Source organism: Etheostoma cragini, chromosome 17 (assembly GCF_013103735.1).
Source record: "Etheostoma cragini isolate CJK2018 chromosome 17, CSU_Ecrag_1.0, whole genome shotgun sequence".
NCBI classification, from domain to species: Eukaryota; Metazoa; Chordata; class Actinopteri; order Perciformes; family Percidae; genus Etheostoma; species Etheostoma cragini.
This window is the reverse complement of record NC_048423.1, coordinates 24420239-24438655: the sequence shown is the minus strand read 5'-3', so window position 1 is coordinate 24438655 and position 18417 is coordinate 24420239. Positions and strand designations below refer to the sequence as shown.

Below are 18417 nucleotides of genomic sequence, written 5' to 3'. Positions count from 1 at the left end.
CCATAGACATAGACGAATACATCTATGGATAAACCACAGTCTTTATTTAATTTATAGGGTATTATACAGTAGATTGGGGCGAGGACATAGACCGTTAATATTAATAATATTAACAAATATACAGTCTATGGGTGAGGAATGTGATCCCTGCCTGGGAGACGAAACTCAGGGCATTTATATTTCCGCGCTACGTCGGCGCGTTCTCTCCCGCTCACCCCATGTGATAGCTTCTTGTTCCCTGATTGGTGGTTTTGAAACAAATCCCGTTCCCTGATTGGTTAGTTTTGAACCGTTGCATTACTGCGGTCAATTCAAAAGAGTGTCAGCATCCAGCGGCAGTCTGTGCACAGAAAGTACATACGACCAAATCAGGCACAGTCAGGTAATTATGACTATTTCATAACGATAGATGTTGAACTATGATTTAAATTATTTTCAGGTTGATTTGGACCGTTCGAGCTGAACATAAAGTGGGTCAGCTACCACGAGAAAATCAAAAGAAGTTAACGTTAGCTATGACGATTTAGTGTTAGCACTGTTAGCTACGCTCACTCGTTGACTTTAACTTGCTAAACGTTACTTAGCATAAAGAAAACCGGCCTGTAACACGTTTAGCTAACGTTATATATATATATATATATATTTTCATATTTCAGGGCTTACTGTCGAAACAAAAACACGAGTGAACTGTCGATATCAAATGAGACAATGTTCTGAGCCACCATCAATCTACTTTAACGTTAGCGTTTGTCTGACGTTAGCTAATGTTACAGCGTTAACGTTATTAAGGCAACATGAATTAGCTTTAGCCTAAACGTTAACGTCCCAGTTTGACATGCCTATTTAGTAACTTTACCGCTAAGTTTAAAAGTGTATGTTGCATTGCTGTAAGTTACTTTACACGACGAGCCGAATTCAGCCTTGTTAGCACGTTTTTAGGCCGTATTCTACATTAAGTAACGTTAACGTCATTAACGTAACAGCAGCTATTTTGTGGCAGTGAGTTAGTAAAGTTCAAAATAGGAAGGTAGGCATAATGTGAAGCTATGGAAAAGTTATGATTGCTGTTGAAAAAGCACTCTTGACATGACAGTATCCCCCCCCCCCCCCAGGCAATAATGGAAGACTACTTGAAGATTGAGAAAATTGGAGAAGGTTGGTGTAATTGTTTTCCTGTCTTTATCTCAATAATTACAATATATTGCTACAAATGATATGCTACTAAAATTCTTGCAGGTTTGGATTTATTGAAGTAAAGCTGCATTGTAATTTTTTTTCTCAACACCCTTCTATTATCATTATAGGTTCTTGTACTTACTTACAAAACCGTTGAACTTGTTGTTCTGCAGGTACCTACGGGGTGGTGTATAAGGGCAGGCACAAGAACACAGGCCAGGTAGTGGCTATGAAGAAGATCCGTCTGGAGAGTGAGGAGGAGGGGGTCCCCAGCACTGCTGTCAGAGAGGTCTCTCTGCTTCAAGAGCTGAAGCATCCCAACGTTGTACGGTACGCTCGCTTGGGAGTTTAGACTGTGTGTTACACACTTGGGTGTCTTGTTTTTTGGGTTTGTAAAAGGAAACGACTTCCCAGCGGCGGAAATTCCAGGTAGAGGGCCGCCCACCTCGAGCCATGTTTTTCCGAGGTTTCTGCCTGTTAAAAGGAGACTTGGGAGAGTTGTTGGGTCTCTGGAAAGTGTCCCGAGATGACTTCTGTTATGATTTCCCGCTACATAAATTTGAATCTAATTCATGGTATTTGCAAAAACTTGTAGTTTACAATTGCGTTAGATCTCAGTGAAATTGGCCCTCAAACAAAAGCTGATTGTATGGCTCGCAGTAGTGATGTACTGTGTATTTGTTGTGTGTACCACACACATTTTGTAAAGTCATTCAAACTGCTACAGTCTATGTGATAACAATTATTTTAATCTCAGCTGTTATTAAATAGTTCCTGAATAAACTTCAGATGCGTTCATTCCTGTAGTCATTTAATGTTGTCCGTAGAAAGCCAGCTTTGCAGGGATTTGGGTGTGCCTTCAAGCATTGAGCAGATAAAGCGTTGCCTCCTATCTCCCTCAAGTACCACCCACAGCCTCCGAATACATGCCGATGAAGGCGCCCACCCGCTTTTCGTGCTACCAGTGCCCACAGCACCGGCGCTATCGCCTGATGGCGGCTGAACAAGGAGCTCAGGAGGGAGGCCAGTAGCCAATCATCTTATATTAAGTAAAATGCAGCGGGGGGAGTGAACAACTCTGTGAGGGGGAGTGGAAATTCTTGACCCTCACCACCGCTCACATGCATTTGGCAGGCACACATTGGCCATTGACTCACAGACAGACAGGCTACAGAACACTGCAACCATGGCAGCTCTATCTGATGGTGTAACACTTGGTGGTGTATGTGATTCTAAAAGGGATATGTCACTCGCACTGCTGTTGTCCTGACTCGAAGCACCAATAAACACTGTCACTCATGTTCCACTCTCAAACCACTGTAGACATGGCAACCGTGACATAACACCTGGAGTCAACACGCCACCAGAACCGTCAGCCACGTTTGGATCTCCACGGCTTCAAAATAATGCCACAAATCACAAGAAGCCCTCACCATGCTGCCTTATATATTGCCATTCAGTGAAAAAGGCCTACATAAATTCAATCTTTGTGATTCCTTTAAACAGTTTTTGTTAATACTATAACACAACGACAAGTAGATTTTATCAACTGTTAGCAAACACCAAATTAGTATTGTTTTAAAACTACTAGTATGCTATGTTGCTACAAGTACCAGTGAAAAGATGAAAGAAATGTAAGGGTTGATGTTTTCAACATTTCTTTATGACCACCGCCTACAGTCAAATATCCATCCCATTCCTTTACATAACGCATGGGAGCAATTTGGGATTACGAGATTCACAGCCTATGAGAACATGTACACATACAGTATGGACTTACCCCTGTGTGTGTGTGTGTGTGTGTGTGTGTGTGTGTGTGTGTGTGTTCGTGTTCCAGACTCCTGGATGTCCTGATGCAGGAGTCTCGCCTCTACCTCATCTTTGAGTTCCTGTCCATGGACCTGAAGAAGTACTTGGACTCCATCCCCTCTGGCCAGTACATGGACCCTATGCTGGTTAAGGTAACTGTTTGTGATTAGCATCTGACCTGATGCTGATAACTGATAACCAGTAGAGAGTGACTCAAATACTTTGTTTTGGTATCAGGAGTCTATATTAGAGCCTTACTGATTTAGGATTTTTAAGACCTGTACCGATGTTTGAAAATCTGATATGCCAATATTTAAAATCCAGAAAACGCGTTCCCAAACAGATTTCCCTAACATTAGTTATTTGTAGTTATTTATGGGTTCTCAATCAAATATTTTTTATTGTCACAACAGAACTTAGGAACATCAAAGTATATTAAAGGTTTGATAAATAAAATGCATAAAAATACAAAGTAAAGAGATGAAATTTAAAGTCCTTTGAACAAAAAGAAATCGGTGTGGCCAACAGTAGAGCGCCACCAACGACCAATCACAGTCAACGTTGGTCAACGTATCAGAAACCAACGCAGGTCCTGCTAGTCCACCACAACCAGACATGTAGAGGAAGCAACATGCATGCATTATTACTCTCATTCACTCAGCCTGGATTGATCGTACTAAATGAACACACTGGTGTCGTGTCAGTCCACCAGTGTCTTTAACTACCTACGGTCCCTCTCCTAAACCACTCCAGAAGAGTAGTCCCAGCTCTAACTCCCTCTGGGGGTTGTAAATCATTCAAGTTCAACAACAAATGGTTCAGATTGGAAAAAATCATTTTCCATTTTTTTCTTCTATGTAGATGCACTCTCTTACAAAATCACAGCAGTAGTAGCACAAGAATGATTTATTTCCAGCTAGAGCTATTTATGTCATCTTTTTGTCTTTTTTTCATATTGCAATATATATCAGTAAAAAAATATTGAAATGTCAGTTTTTCCCAATATCGTGCAGGCCTGGTAAATACTGTGGCAGGAGGCTGCGGCCTATCAGGACCAAAACCTCCCCTCTGCACTCAGCCTCTTTAACAAGACCCCAGACCCCCACTGACATGGGCTCTTATTTCTGCATCCTGGACAATATACCGGTCCTCTTGTTTTATATCTTTGCGCTGCACATTCTCAACATCCTCAACTTTAGCATCCATACAGCTTCTTTTTTCTTAATGTTAGACCGTTGTTTGTACGGTTTCGTTTTAATTTCGTCTTGTGTGCACCAACAACCACGGCAGATTCCTTGTAGGTGTTACTTACTTGACAATCCAACCTGTTCTGATTCTGAAATGTCAAGTCTGTTTTAATAAAATGTATTACAGTAGAACCAAGACGTTCTACTTTAAATCGTGGTCTAATGATTCCACCTACTATAGGAAATGTCTTTGCTGCAATTAAACCGTTGCTGTCTCAAAATGTACCTCTGCATATTAGAACAGTACGTAAGATAGTAGCTGTTTACACGTACATGGTTATTTAAAAAAATCAAAGACCTTTCCCCTCGTACGTGTAAACTGAGACAAACGGAGGTTTAGGCAGCCGAGAGAGAGGAAGTGACTTGTTGTTGCTATTTTCTGGATTCTGATTGGCTATGGTGGACTTGAGTTTCTCGTCACTCACACACACACACACACACACACACACACACACAAAAGAGAGAGGTTTTTAGTTGATGTTGAGATTTTCTGTAATATTCAGGGTTGCTCCTGACGTTTTGTGAAAAACTTGATATTGGTTAAAGTAGAGATTTACTGATTAAATTAATTTAAATGTAAAGCAAAAATGTAAAGTACAGAGTCTCCTGAAGTAAAAGATGTCATGAAAAAGCTCTGAAGCGGGGCTCAGGTTTAGAACCGATTAGTCTGGTCCTGCCCACCCAGCTTCACTAAACGGGTCCTCTTCCATCTCCCCGTCACCACCTACAGAGCTACCTTTACCAGATCCTGGAGGGCATTTACTTCTGTCACTGTCGTCGAGTCCTCCACAGGGACCTGAAACCCCAAAACCTTCTGATCGACAACAAGGGAGTTATCAAACTGGCAGACTTTGGCCTGGCTCGGGCCTTTGGTGTTCCTGTCAGGGTCTACACCCATGAGGTGAGAAACCATTCTCACACACGCACACACACACGCCATGGGGATACATGTGGGCAAGGGACGAGTGTTAACAATGTGCAGAGCATATTTGATTAACCACTAACAAGCTCTGAAATCCCCACTGAGGTGTGTGTGTGTGTGTGTCTGTGTGTGTGTGTGTGTCTGTGTGTCCGTTCCCAGGTTGTAACTCTATGGTACCGGGCTCCAGAAGTCCTTCTGGGTTCCCCCCGATATTCAACCCCCGTTGACGTGTGGAGCACTGGGACCATCTTTGCAGAGCTTGCCACTAAGAAGCCTTTGTTCCACGGGGACTCGGAGATAGACCAGCTCTTCAGGATCTTCAGGTGGACACACCAAAGCAAACCTAAATGCATTTACCCTCGCCAGCTGTTCCAGCTCTGAATTAGTGCTGAACTCTTTCTGATTGGGATTTTTCTGCCTGATATTAACATTATGACTTTGATTTGCAATTTATTTTTCCCAAAGTTCAATATTCGAGTAAAGTTTAACAATAATAATAATAATAATAATAGTGTGAAATAAATGTTTACTGTTGCAGTTTCTTAAAGTAAGCTTTGCTGTGAAAAGATACAGGTGACGCGTTTAAACAATGTAAATGATTAAAATGCGGTGCCAATGGAAACCCGACGTTAGAGGCTGTTCCACTTGGCAGCAGGTACCGGTGATGTTAGCCTGCCGTTAGCTAGCAGCTGGAATCTACTGTAGAGGATTCCAACAGCGGGGCGTACAGTTATGTTCAAAATAATAACACTCCAACATCACTAACCTCATAAATCATATTTTTTGGTAGAAGTGATATTTGTACATGGCAAATTTCCTAGTAAGTGTTGTAGAGTCCTAAAAACCGACAGTCATGCTGCTCATTCTGTAACTGCCTTTTCAAAATAATAGTCTTGTGTTCAATTAGTGAGGTGATTGATTCTGAGAAGAAACGGGTGACAATCATGGCCCATATTTAAAAAAATATATATATTTATATATAAATAAAGTAAAGCCACAGAAAATAAAGTCTTTACAGTAGTATTTCCAAGTAGCCTTGTGTAACTGGAGTTCCCGTTTTTATCCTCGTGTGTTTTTCTCCAGGACTCTGGGAACCCCAAACAATGACGTCTGGCCGGAAGTAGAGAGCCTACCTGACTACAAAAACACATTCCCTAAATGGAAGTCTGGAAACCTGTCGTCAATGGTTAAAAACCTGGATAAGGATGGCCTGGACCTGCTGGCGGTGAGGACTAGGGCTGAACCATTACCTACTCCCACATCTTAAGCTAAGAATGATTATGTATCATTCCTCTACATTACAAGAACCAGATTAAAGGAATCCAGGTTCTGAAATTAACCCTCACCAAATGTGGGTACATCCGTTTGGCAAGTAGATCTCAGAGGGCTGCCTGCCCCATGGGGAGGAAACGTTTGCCCTGAAGTAGTTCTGGTTTTCAGTCTTCATTTGGATGAAGGTGCAGCTACTTTTCTTCTGGTGCTCTGCTGTCTGCATGTTGGGGCTTCACGGGGGCTCTATAAAGGAGACTTCAGATACAGTATTGGGGACTACTAAGGTCTATATAAAGGAGACTTCAGATACAGTATTGGGGACCACTAAGGTCTATATAAAAGAGACTTCAGATACAGTATTAGGGGTCCACTAAGGTCTATATAAAGAGACTTCAGATACAGTATTAGGGACCACTAAGGTCTATATAAAAGAGACTTCAGATACAGTATTAGGGACCACTAAGGTCTATATAAAAGAGACTTCAGATACAGTATTAGGGGACCACTAAGGTCTATATAAAGAGACTTCAGATACAGTATCAGGGACCACTAAGGTCTATATAAAGAGACTTCAGATACAGTATTAGGGGACCACTAAGGTCTATATAAAGGAGACTTCAGATACAGTATTACGGGACCACTAAGGTCTATATAAAGAGACTTCAGATACAGCATTAGGGGACCACTAAGACTTATATCAAGGTGACTTTGGGACACTGGAGGAGTCTATTTCTTGGTGCCTTGTGCGGTTAACATTGGTCCTCCCAAGGGTTTTCATTTTCAAACCTGTCAGTCAGATAGATTTTTTTTTTTTTTGGGAGAATAATGTTTGACGTTAGTGGTACACTATTGCTCCTTAACATTCGTAAGTGGACATGGTGTCACGGCCCCAGGAAAAACTCCAGAAATCTAAAAACCAGAAGTCAATTTGTCATTCTGCTCACGTCGCCTTGTGTCTGAACAGTTATGTTTGGAAGGGTGTTTCCGCTGATTCTTAAAGTTCTGTCCTTTGAGCACAGTCATTGACTTTTGGCAATTATGTTCAAAGTAAATGTAAAGGGGGCTGTCTATCTGCTGGATTTTTAGAGTCAGCACACTGCCTTCCTGAGCAGGTTGTGCACATTGTGGGACCTGATTTTTATATATGGTTGCATGGTTAGATTTTGGGAGGGCTCTCTAGCCTCTTTGCACCCTCTCCCTATGGAGGATTGTTGTAAACCGCATCGCACGGTCCTCAGCGATGTCTGCCCCATCCCCTTCGCTTTCAAAGGGCTTCAGATTGATGCATGTGACTTTTAATATGTTCAAACCTTCCAAGGAATCACTTTGTATAATATGTTGGAGAGCTTGTGTGTGTTCACTGTGGTTTGTGATTCATTTTTATTTTCATACATGTATACAGTACATAACCTAATTATTATAATATACATAACCTTTCCTGAGTGACACCGTCTTCTTTTCTTCCCTGTCTTGTGTCTCTGCTGTAGAAAATGTTGACCTACAATCCTCCAAAGAGGATCTCTGCCCGCGAGGCCATGACTCACCCCTACTTTGACGACTTGGACAAATCCACCCTGCCTGCTGCCAGCCTCAACAAAATCTAGAACGTGTAACATACTACAGTACATACCATTGTGAATTCTCATTTTGTAAATACTTATGTGTGATACTTGTTGTAGACCTTTTAGTAACTTTTTTTTGTCTTTCAACAATGTCTTTTCATTAAAACGGCACTTTCTGTCATTCTCAAAACTTTGTACTATGTGTTTGTAATTTTTCTGTGTAAAAATTTAAGGCTTTAAGCTGAAGTGTCTGAACTTATCAAAGACATGTAGCCTGGATCAATTCCTGGACAAAGGCTCAGAAAATTGGGACCTTTTTTGTTTGGAAAAAAGGTTATACATTGCATTTCACTATGTTTAAAATTGCAATATTGCATCGTGGCGACATGGTATTGAGACATCTGGTGATTTCCCCCCCCTTCCATAATCTTATTTTATAATTACTTTTCTCTTAACACATTTAAATGTTTATCTAGCCCAAACTACACAATCTCTGCACCGGTTTGCCGTTTAGTGTCCCAAATTCCCCGTAACCTAACCCATATGTACCAGTCCTAACCCGTATAAAAAGCCTATCTGGTCAGAACAATGGGTTCATTTTTTTTCTAAATCAAGGGACAGCGGACTATTGGTCTGTGGTCCAAAAGGGAGTTTTTCGGGTTACTGAGAGGTCGGAACGTTGGGCCATCCTCGGTTTAGATAACTCAACTGCTGTTCAAAACATCCACAATGCATCCTGGGCATGTCGGATCTTAGCCTACGTTAGGTTTTTAATAAGTTAACAGCACAGAAAGAAGTATTTTAATGGATTTAATAACATCATTCCATTTTCTCCCTGCCAAAGGGATCGTTATGTGGTTCATAAGACATTAGGTTTTGGTTTAGTTGGAAGCACCACCACTGGCCAAGCTGGATACTTCAAACATCCCTTTAATACCATCCGCCACGAAGGAAGAAAGCTGTAAAAATAGATACTTCATGTCCGGTTTCTTAGATGTCAACTAACAATATGCACTTGGTCCATCATGTGTGTGTGTGTGTACATATTAATTATGCCATGTTAGAAGAAAACGCAGCATACACAAGAGAACCAGATTTAGATTATGACTGCTTTTGTACAAAATGTATAATATACTTTATTTTGTATTATTTCTCCTCTCCCTGCAGGTTGTACATTTTCTTCACAGTGGACTCCTGGAGGCAAACAGTCCGCTTTACTTCTCCCTCTAATCATCTTCATCTTCCAGCAGGAACTCACTGATCTCCTCTCTCATCTGAGACCTGCAGAACAGACAACACTTTAATCCTGAGATAGTCCTGATGGTCTATCCTTTGGGATTCTGCTCCAGGTTTTGTCTTGATGTTATGTGTATTTGTTTGTTCCAGTATACAGAGTCTAAGTGTTCATAGTGGGCTGACACAGAACATCTGGAAAATGCATTCGTAAAATGAGAAAAGCACAGTTTCATGATGGCGTTTCTTGTACTTTGAATCAACAATTGAAATATGTTTTAAATGAACCAACTCTTCTCCTCACCTCCTCTGCCTTCTGTGAGCCTCGGACAGGATGTACTGTGGGAGACGCTCCACTGACGACTTCAACCAAAACAGATAAAGAAAAAGGGACAAAGAAGAACATCAGAACCAGTAAACCATCAAAAGCCCACATGCATGTTCTTATTTGCCCAAACTCTGGGGTTAGTTGCTCTTTGAGGTGATGATATATTTAGATTTTGAATGAGGTGGTTAACAACAAAGATAAACTTTAGATTTGGGGTTATGTTCCCTCACCATGTCTTTGATGGTCAGCTTACAGCTGTAACACAGCAGAGTCTTCAGATCGCCGGTCTCTGGTACCCTGTAAACAGAACAACACAGGAAGAAAAAACATGAAACGGTGTAATGAGAGAAGACACAAACAGAAGGGGATTAAGATCCTGCTACATTAGCCGGGCTTTGTGTTAGCATGTCAAAACTAAACTTGTGATACCGCAGGGTATCTCTGAAATGAGGAACCAAAACCCAGTTGCTCTGGTAGGTACCGATGAAAGGTACCCGACCCCACTGGTGACCATGTCATGTCATGTATAAAGACCGTCGCCCACTCAAGGCTCACAGGCCTATTTAGAAAGATGTGTTTGAAATGTCAACATCACTTTGCATGTCAAGTGTCTCTGCTACAATTCTCTAAATTACTCAACACTTACTTGGCAGATGAACAGCAGCCTCCACCACTCGCTGCTTTTACACAATCCTCTCCACCCGAGGAGCAGCAGCCTCCAGAGGGAGCAGCTGATTCTGGTTCCACTGGAGCTTTGATGAAAACACAGGAAACTGGTATTATCGCAGAATAAGTAGAAAGTAAATTGTGGACTTGATTGTACCGCCTGCTGTACATTGGACTTGTCCTCAGACCTCAGCCTGAGAAGGTTTCTGTTTTAGCGGTTTACACACACAAGTCTCTAATTCATATCGCATTTCATAACTGACTCTAAAGAAGCTTTAGTGCTAGACTGTCTGCGTCATAGTTCTGAACTTTCTCCATATCGTGTAGGAAAAAGGACTCTAGACGAGACACCACAGAGACACAATGGCTACAAGACGTCTTCAAGGCATGAGTGGAGGTGACATGTCTTCGTTGACTGACAGTGTGCTCCTGTACCTGAGTTCTGTTGGGGGGTCTCAGCACCGCTACCTCCTGGAGACTTAGTCTGGGACAGCTGCTCTGAGATCAGTGTGGCCTTGAAGGCTGAAGCCTTCTCTGAAAGAAAGAGGGAGACGACGGAGAGACAGAACCATTAGGGTCTTCTTTCTTGTTGGGTAAAGAATACTTCTGTCTGTAGTGGTCCAGGGCCTACTGCCTATTAACAGACAAAACAATTAGGTATAGAACTGTGAAGTTAAGATTCTCCACGGGTGGACGGGGATGGAGAAAGCGGTACTGTAGGAATCACCGGTCGTGCTTTTGATTTTGAAAAAATGCTTTGAATTTTCTCTGTATTTCTCTGTCTTTGTGTTCATTAGCGATCCATGTGACTTCGCTATCGTTACTCAGACATTGTTTTGGATCCTGTTAGGTGACCAGTAATGACTGATACTGTGAGGTGGACTGAGCTTTCTGTAGAGGTCTGGTCCCAGTTCAATATTTTCTGCGATGACATGGCTGTATTATCTATATTTTACCTCTGTGTGAATGCTAAGCGTTGTAGGCAGGGCTTTAACACAACACATTTTACGTAAAACTATTTGAAAGTTGTTACGTGTGTGTACTTGTAGTGGTCCTGACCAAGGCCACATGGAATCAGTGGACTCAGAATTACGCAAATTTTAAACGGACAAAACAAAAAACAAAAAAAACTAAATAGAACTTGTTAACACATCCCCACCCCAGCAGAAAGAAACCTATTAAAAGAAAATGCAGTCTGTTTGGGTCTGGACATCAGAAAAACTCAAGACCTCAGACCTCAGACAGGAGGACCGGGGACGAAGGGAGTCAGTCTGAGTTAGGCCTGCACGATTCGGGGGAAAACATAAATCACGATTAACTTCCATGATTTCTTTCTCACTAACTGTAATGTTTATTGCACACATGGACATGACAAAACAAATAGGCAGTGCCAAACAGATGTGTTTTGTGGCGCCTGTAACCATCGAGGCTTCAATAAGAGAAGGAAGAGCATCGGAGCGCTTTAAAACCTTTTTCATAGTCGGTCGTAAAATGAAAGGAGAATTGAAGTCATTAAAAATAAAACAAATTTCAAACTTAAATCATTAACAGGGTGACTTGAGATTGCGATTTTATAACTATGAATGGTGCAGACCTGGTCTGAAGACCTTGGCCCTGTAGTCTCTGCTAGCCCTCGGGGGGCAGCAATGTTTGGTGCCTTTCAAGGAAAGCTACGGTACGGCGTCCCGTCTCTCCTAAACTATGAGCTCAGCGACTGAAGTTACTGACCATGTGTAGACTAATGGTATCAACGTTAACTAATACCCAACAGGCTACACAACACTTACCCACTGCAGTGTCCAGGGCGCACATGCAGAGCAGACATCTGTCCCAGGGGTCAGGGGCGGAGGAGCTCCTACAGGCCGGCTGTAGCTTCTCGCTGGTCCTACAGCGCACACACACAGCCTTTCATTACTTTATGGTTGATTTGTGTGTGGCAAATTCTAGACTGATTGGATCTTTCTAATAATTAGAAAAAGCATACTAAAAGAACACATGCTCATGTCCGTGGTGTGTGTGTGTGTGTGTGTGTGTGTGTGTGTGGTGTCCTGCTGACCTGTAGATGGTGCTGACTGTAGAGGGGAAGTCTGTCTGCAGCTTGGTGACAAAGCTCTCCGTCAGACGCTGGATGCTGGACTTGTCTGTTGTCTGTGGGACAGACACAAACACACACACACACACTGAAATACACACACATTCAAGTAATTGGGTACATTTAAAGCAACGTTTTACATCCAATCCCAGTAATAAGACATAAATCAGACGATACACGGGCATAGTGATAACCAGCAGTTGTGGTCTTGTAATAAAATCCTCTTCATCTGCTAACGAGACAAGACCGTGAAAAAACATGCTTAATTTTGAGACTAGACTATGAAAAGTGGTCTTAAGACCAAGACCGGTCTTGAGTACTACAACACTGCTTCCTGTTCACACTGGCACGCGCATGCCCAGCGTCTGTGAATGGTCATGAGATGTGTGTCGTCAGTGTTAACATGATGCAGATTACTGTAGTTCTGCCACTGGAGCTAAAACCTTTGTGTGGATGGAGGTGGGTTTTAAAAGGCCGCATAAAAATGAAGACTTAGCTTAAAGTACTGAGTTGTGAAGGCTCTCAGTGTCAATTGGCGAGATCTTTCCTTTTCCCAACTGTGTTTCATTGTGACATCACTGTGTGGTTGTCTCTGCAGGGTGCAGCCCGGCTGTCATGGTCAGGTCTTACCTTGGTGTCCAGGCCTGGTATGAAAACAGAGGGCACGCTGAACATGTGGTTGTAGTAGGCGATCTCTTTAGCTGAGTAGTCCCTCATTGGCCTCACTAGTATCGTGTCCCCATATCTGGAGTCTGAGAAACCCTGTTATAGGGAACACACACAAATACACTAATATCATGAAGGATTCCACCCTCCGGCACCCAAACGGTTAGGGGGGTGTATACTTATGCCCCCTGTATTTTGAGAAAGAACATTTATTTATTTATGAATCATTATTCATTCACAAAGAAAACTAGTGTCCTTAAGGGTTGGATTTTTCCTTAAATTTTAATTAAGGCATTACACTCAATTTCCAAAAGATGATTTGTTTTTGTTTTTTATTCCTCTTTTTAGTCAACTTAAACAGGGGTTCCATACTCATGAGCAGCACTGTAACTGACGTAGCTTCTCGTTTTTTAACTGTGCTCTGTGTGTGTGTATAGGTTTCAGATTATATTTAATATTTTATGCTAGAACATTGTTATCTACTGTGCTGAGTCTGAGGTGCAAATTGGGTTCCTTCATGTTTTTAACATGCTTTAAGGACATAAAGACTCTAAATCTGGATACAAAAAGAACAATATTGGTTTAAGTCAGACATCACTGATCTAATTTCTGAAACAAGGAAAGGCTGAATGTGACCTCCCAGTAAATCCCTCTCTGCCAATCATCTGCACACATACGCACCGTGTCCTGAGCCAGCTGGGCTCCTCTGCCCAGCGATATGCTGCTGAGCAGTTTTACAGCCAGTCTGGTGCAGTTGTCTCCCAGCATCAGTTTGCTGTAGCCTTCAGTCCGAGCTGTGTGCACCAGCAGATGCTGCCTTTAAGCAGAACACACACAACAACAGACTGGACATCACGTTGGGTTATAATTAACACCATGATTGTCATTGGCAAGGCAAATGATACAATATTTTCTCTGCAGCCCAGTGAATGTTCTCCCCGGGCCTCCCGCTTGTATCCTTATTTTTATTTTTTTTAATCTAGGACTGTGCACAATAATCTACATTTTACTTTAATGTAAATGTGCCAGAGTTAGCTAATGAGCCCATTTTCAACTGTCATCCCTAGGCAGTTTATTACAAATGGCCTATTATTAATACTACAGAACAACACAATGCGATACAACTAAATATAATAAAACCCATCAATACATTATAAAAGTAGCAGATATGTGAAACTATGAGGCATGGCAAGTTTGGTTTGCTCTGACCACACCGACCATGGGGAGCACATTAAATCCCTGTGGGAAGAACACACCACTTGGGAAATAAAGTACAATATGTACTCAATGAATGAGTCACGTTTCATTTTCAGTTAAGTCATCATACATGTCAAAACAATGGAGGAGACGGGTGTGTTACCATCAACAGCTCAAAGTGAACACAGAAGCCCCATCAGGACCGATGGGAGTCAGCAGGTAGTGGCGGTCTAACCTTAACGTGTTTAGCAGGTCTTCCCTGGCTGTCAGTGTCCTGGCAGAGCCAATCAGCTGCTGCAGTAACTGTCTTTGGGAGTCCTGAACACGAGGTAGTGATGTTTCCTCCTGTTGCCGTGGCGGCGCACCGCTTCTGCTGTCGCTCTGGACGAAATGATCAACGGCTGCTTTGTAGGCGCTGGCTGCTTGGACTGAAAGGGCCGGGGCAGCCGCCAACACTGAACTGGGAAGGTCCAGAACCTAAAGAGGGGTTGGAGGACACATTCAATATCACATTTGATCCAGACCTGCAGGAGGGTCTGACTCGTCCACATAGCATGCATGAAAAACATGCTCTGGTTTATTGAAACCTCTTTAAACCCATCACAATCGTCTTGTTTTGGTGGAACATGTGTACGTTCAGAAGTAGTTTAAGTCGTGCAACAGAAAACTGATTGGTCAGATAGTCTAGCTAGCTGTCTGGATTTACCCTGCAGAGATCTGAGGACCAGGTAACCATAGTCCTCAGATTGGACAGATAGTCTAGCTAGCTGTCAGGATTTACCCTGCAGAGATCTGAGGACCAGGTAACCATAGTCCTCAGATTGGACAGATAGTCTAGCTAGCTGTCTGCATTTACCCTGCAGAGATCTGAGGACCAGGTAACCATAGTCCTCAGATTGGACAGTCTTTTTGTCAGTTTGACATTTCAAACCATTTCAGGTCCAAACTCATGAGATCGTAAAAGTGTCGTGAGACTTACACGTAAAACTGTAGTCAAATATTGGGTAACAAAATGCATGTTTGACAGCGCTTTAGATTGTCGTTTTAGGTGTTGTAACAGACTCCTGCGGTTGAGCAGAGTGGTCCTGACCTGTTCCAGAGGCACCATGTGGAAGGGGAAACCAGTCGCTTTGAAAACAGCCTGCAGCTCAGCCAGCGTCCTCTGTCTCTCCTCCAGAGACCGGCCTACAGCACCACCCTCTGGGAACAGAGACACAAACACAGAGTCTAAAATGCTTTGGCAAAGAATCATTTCAGAAAGGACACGTGTATGGAGTTTAGATTCTCTGTCCGAGCCCAAACTTGACCCGGCCCGACCCTCGGGCCATATTTCCTGCAACTATCCTCAGGCCGGGCTGGGCCCTTGATCAAGCATTTTTGTTTTTTCAATCATTACTTTATTAGCCTAATTAGGTGGGGAGAAAGCTATGGCTCTCCAGCTTCTCCCGTAGCTCTGGGTAGCCTGTATGTTCAGCAGTGACTTGTTTGGGGTGAACTGTGCTAAATCATGCCCCCCCCATCTGTAGCACTGTCTTCGATAATTGTGCAACCAGGCCAGATTGATTTACATATCTCGCGAGTCCTTTAGGCACGTTGTCTGCCAGTGTGTCGTAGGACAGTACTAATTAGGAGACTGAGACAAGAAGGTCTCCTTTATGGTTCCAGGGCTTTGATTATGTTGCTGCCTTGATCGGTTACCCAGACTATTCGGCTGAGGGAGTAAGGGTTGAGTTTTTTTTTTTTTACATTTCTTCATTCGGATGCATTGGTGATCCATTCTGAATAAACAACCGACTGCTTCGTCATTGTTGCATTATTCATTAAGATCATTCCAAACATTCAAACATTTAAATCAGGCTCATAATTACAGTATAATGTAATAATGTAATACTAATGTGTCGGGCCGGGCTTCAGTATGGTCGGGCTTTACATGTGTATGATGGGTTTATGATGTCATTATTCATAGGTATATTTGGGTATTATTTTGTCGTATAGTCTTGCATATTTTGTTTATGGTGTCATCTTTTCTTGGTTTTTGTCTGGGTGGGTGGTGACGAGTGGGGGAGGGGGATATGTTCATGTTTTTAAATTGTATGTTGTTGTAAACTAAAAATTGTTAATTGTTAATCACAAAAGTCCTCTTGACATAGCGTACATGAAAACGATTAGACTCCCAACTTAACTTACCATCGATGAAGACAATGCCGGGGAAGAATCTCAACTTCTTGTGAGCGTTCTGACTCAAACCCTGGGAGGAAGAAAAGGTTTCATTTAAATGAATAATTAAAACAAGACAAGGAAAGAAGGAATATTGGAGCGATTTGGTCATACAGAATCTCTATGGATAAGGAATGTATAGTGGAATTTGAAGAATCATTTTACCATCTGTTACATCATTGAGTGTTCGAGGAACTTTGGTAGTTTTACTAGTTAGTGAAAATCCTCCATTTATCCACATACAGAAGGTCCCTGGCTGAAATGTCAGTCCTGAACGATACTTTCCTGCTGACGTCCACTGATGTTTATAATGTACTTGTCTCTAACCTCAGTCAGTATGATTCCATGTATATCATATTCAGTTTTTTGCGCTTATTCCAAAAAAGACAATATTCAGACTAAGCTGTTCACATTGCTATTCAAAGTGATTATTCAACTAACTAACTGTTTACATGTAGCCGTGCAAAACAGGATTTTTGAAAAGTTCATCAGCTGTGTAGGACTTTTATTTTGTTTATTTAATTCAGGGACAGTGCATATTAACAGACATTTTCCTATTCGGAATAATAAGGGAATAATGGTGTGCATTTAAACGTACTGATTGTGGCGGCACATACCCTATCATGATATTCGGTTTCTAAGACAACCAACAGCTTACTAACTAACCCTTATTCAACTTATTTCCCAATCTAAAGAATGAAATTAAGCGTTAGATTAATTAAGCGTTTTACATCATTTAAATGTAAAGAGGCGAACCTCTTGGACTTGACGGAGCATTGAGCAGGAAGACGGACCTCCAGACACCGCCAGCAGCACCTACAACCAGAGAACACCTTTTGGTTGATCTGAATTATTCTGTGTGAATAATAACTGAAGATAATGAAATTGCAGTATGTTGTTTGTCATGCTGTGTCAGTTATGTAGAGAATATAGAGCACAAATAAAGCACAAAGATTACCTTCTCTCCAGGGAAAATCACCCTGTTCTTGCCCAGCATGGCTCTGAACTTATGAATGAAGTATTCCTGGAAACAGCCCCTAACACAGACAGAGACATGATTTGAGCAAAGTCAGTAACATGCAATTTATGTATCTGCATTGTGATCTCATTTCTCTACAACAGTACAAACAAGACCATTGAGAATCAGGTATGGGACAGGCTGGATCCATGGCCTGGTCACAGCTAAAAAATCTGATTCTCTCTGGGCTCTACGTTCTAAAATAGTGGCCTTTATTTACCTCAACAGGCTTATTTAAAGATTGATTGATTTCTCCTCTTTTACAATAACATTTGAGAAGATTGTGTGTGTGATCTGCTCCTCACACTCCCCACTCTGCTGCTGAGTTTCTCCTCTCACACACACATTGCCTTTTTTATTTACTGTTCCTCATAGCAACAATTCCTCAGAGATTTATGAAACTGAGTTTTAATCTTAAAGCTTTAGTGTGTAACTTTTTGATATTAATGAACGTCCGTTACATTTCAGCCATCGCCAAATGAGTTGCTACAGAGCTAATTAAGACCTTCAGCTCCACACAACTCTCTCTGGAGGTCTCAGTAGGACTCTGGTCAGGAGATTGTGGCGTCCGGTGACTTTCCCTCGCAGAAACTCAAGTGAAGACAATGACCTCATCTGAAGAGTAGGTCATGTTTTTTAATCCTCCGTGTCCTCCTTTGCTACTAGCAACTAAACCGTTTTCTTCATCTAGCCCCATGGAGCGGTACACCAGTCTTACCTGCAGAACGTATCTCCTGCTCTGATGATCACAGCTGCAGGCGCCTCTTTGCACTTCACACATTTCTTAGAAACACTAACAAATGTAGAAAGAAAAGACATCTTCAAAAACAATTTGCATAGATTCCTATTTAATGACACACTTATGTGCTTAATTAATGTAGAAGGTCTTAAGTTATGTTTTCATCATGGGGAAACTATTTGACAGGGGGCATAAATACACCCCCCTATGTTAAAATACAGGGGCATAAGTATACCCCCCTCTATGTTAAAATACAGGGGCATAAGTATACAC

At 42.0% G+C, this 18417-nt stretch overlaps 2 protein-coding genes across 2 annotated transcripts in view; one reads left to right on the top strand and one right to left on the bottom strand.

Annotated features, from left to right (window-relative positions):
- The first annotated feature begins 218 nt into the window (after positions 1-218).
- Positions 219-8182, top strand: cdk1 (cyclin-dependent kinase 1). Its single transcript, XM_034898194.1, has 8 exons — positions 219-382; positions 1113-1155; positions 1350-1506; positions 3014-3137; positions 4963-5133; positions 5314-5477; positions 6238-6379; positions 7914-8182. The coding sequence occupies exons 2-8, from the start codon at positions 1119-1121 to the stop codon at positions 8028-8030; spliced, it is 912 nt and encodes a 303-aa protein (XP_034754085.1). The 5' UTR covers positions 219-382; positions 1113-1118; the 3' UTR covers positions 8031-8182.
- Positions 8183-9068: 886 nt separating this feature from the next.
- The window catches only part of ctu2 (cytosolic thiouridylase subunit 2 homolog (S. pombe)), a 10961-nt gene continuing 1612 nt past the window's right edge, over positions 9069-18417 (bottom strand). The window contains exons 2-16 of the mRNA XM_034898187.1: positions 18124-18198; positions 17346-17424; positions 17144-17203; positions 16358-16418; positions 15261-15370; positions 14406-14647; positions 13655-13790; positions 12938-13069; positions 12272-12363; positions 12003-12100; positions 10651-10749; positions 10196-10301; positions 9780-9846; positions 9526-9584; positions 9069-9269 (exon numbers count right to left, since the gene is read on the bottom strand). Of these exons, the coding sequence (XP_034754078.1) occupies positions 9215-9269; positions 9526-9584; positions 9780-9846; positions 10196-10301; positions 10651-10749; positions 12003-12100; positions 12272-12363; positions 12938-13069; positions 13655-13790; positions 14406-14647; positions 15261-15370; positions 16358-16418; positions 17144-17203; positions 17346-17424; positions 18124-18198 (1471 nt within the window). The 3' untranslated portion in view covers positions 9069-9214. The remainder of the gene's footprint in view (positions 9270-9525; positions 9585-9779; positions 9847-10195; positions 10302-10650; positions 10750-12002; positions 12101-12271; positions 12364-12937; positions 13070-13654; positions 13791-14405; positions 14648-15260; positions 15371-16357; positions 16419-17143; positions 17204-17345; positions 17425-18123; positions 18199-18417) is intronic.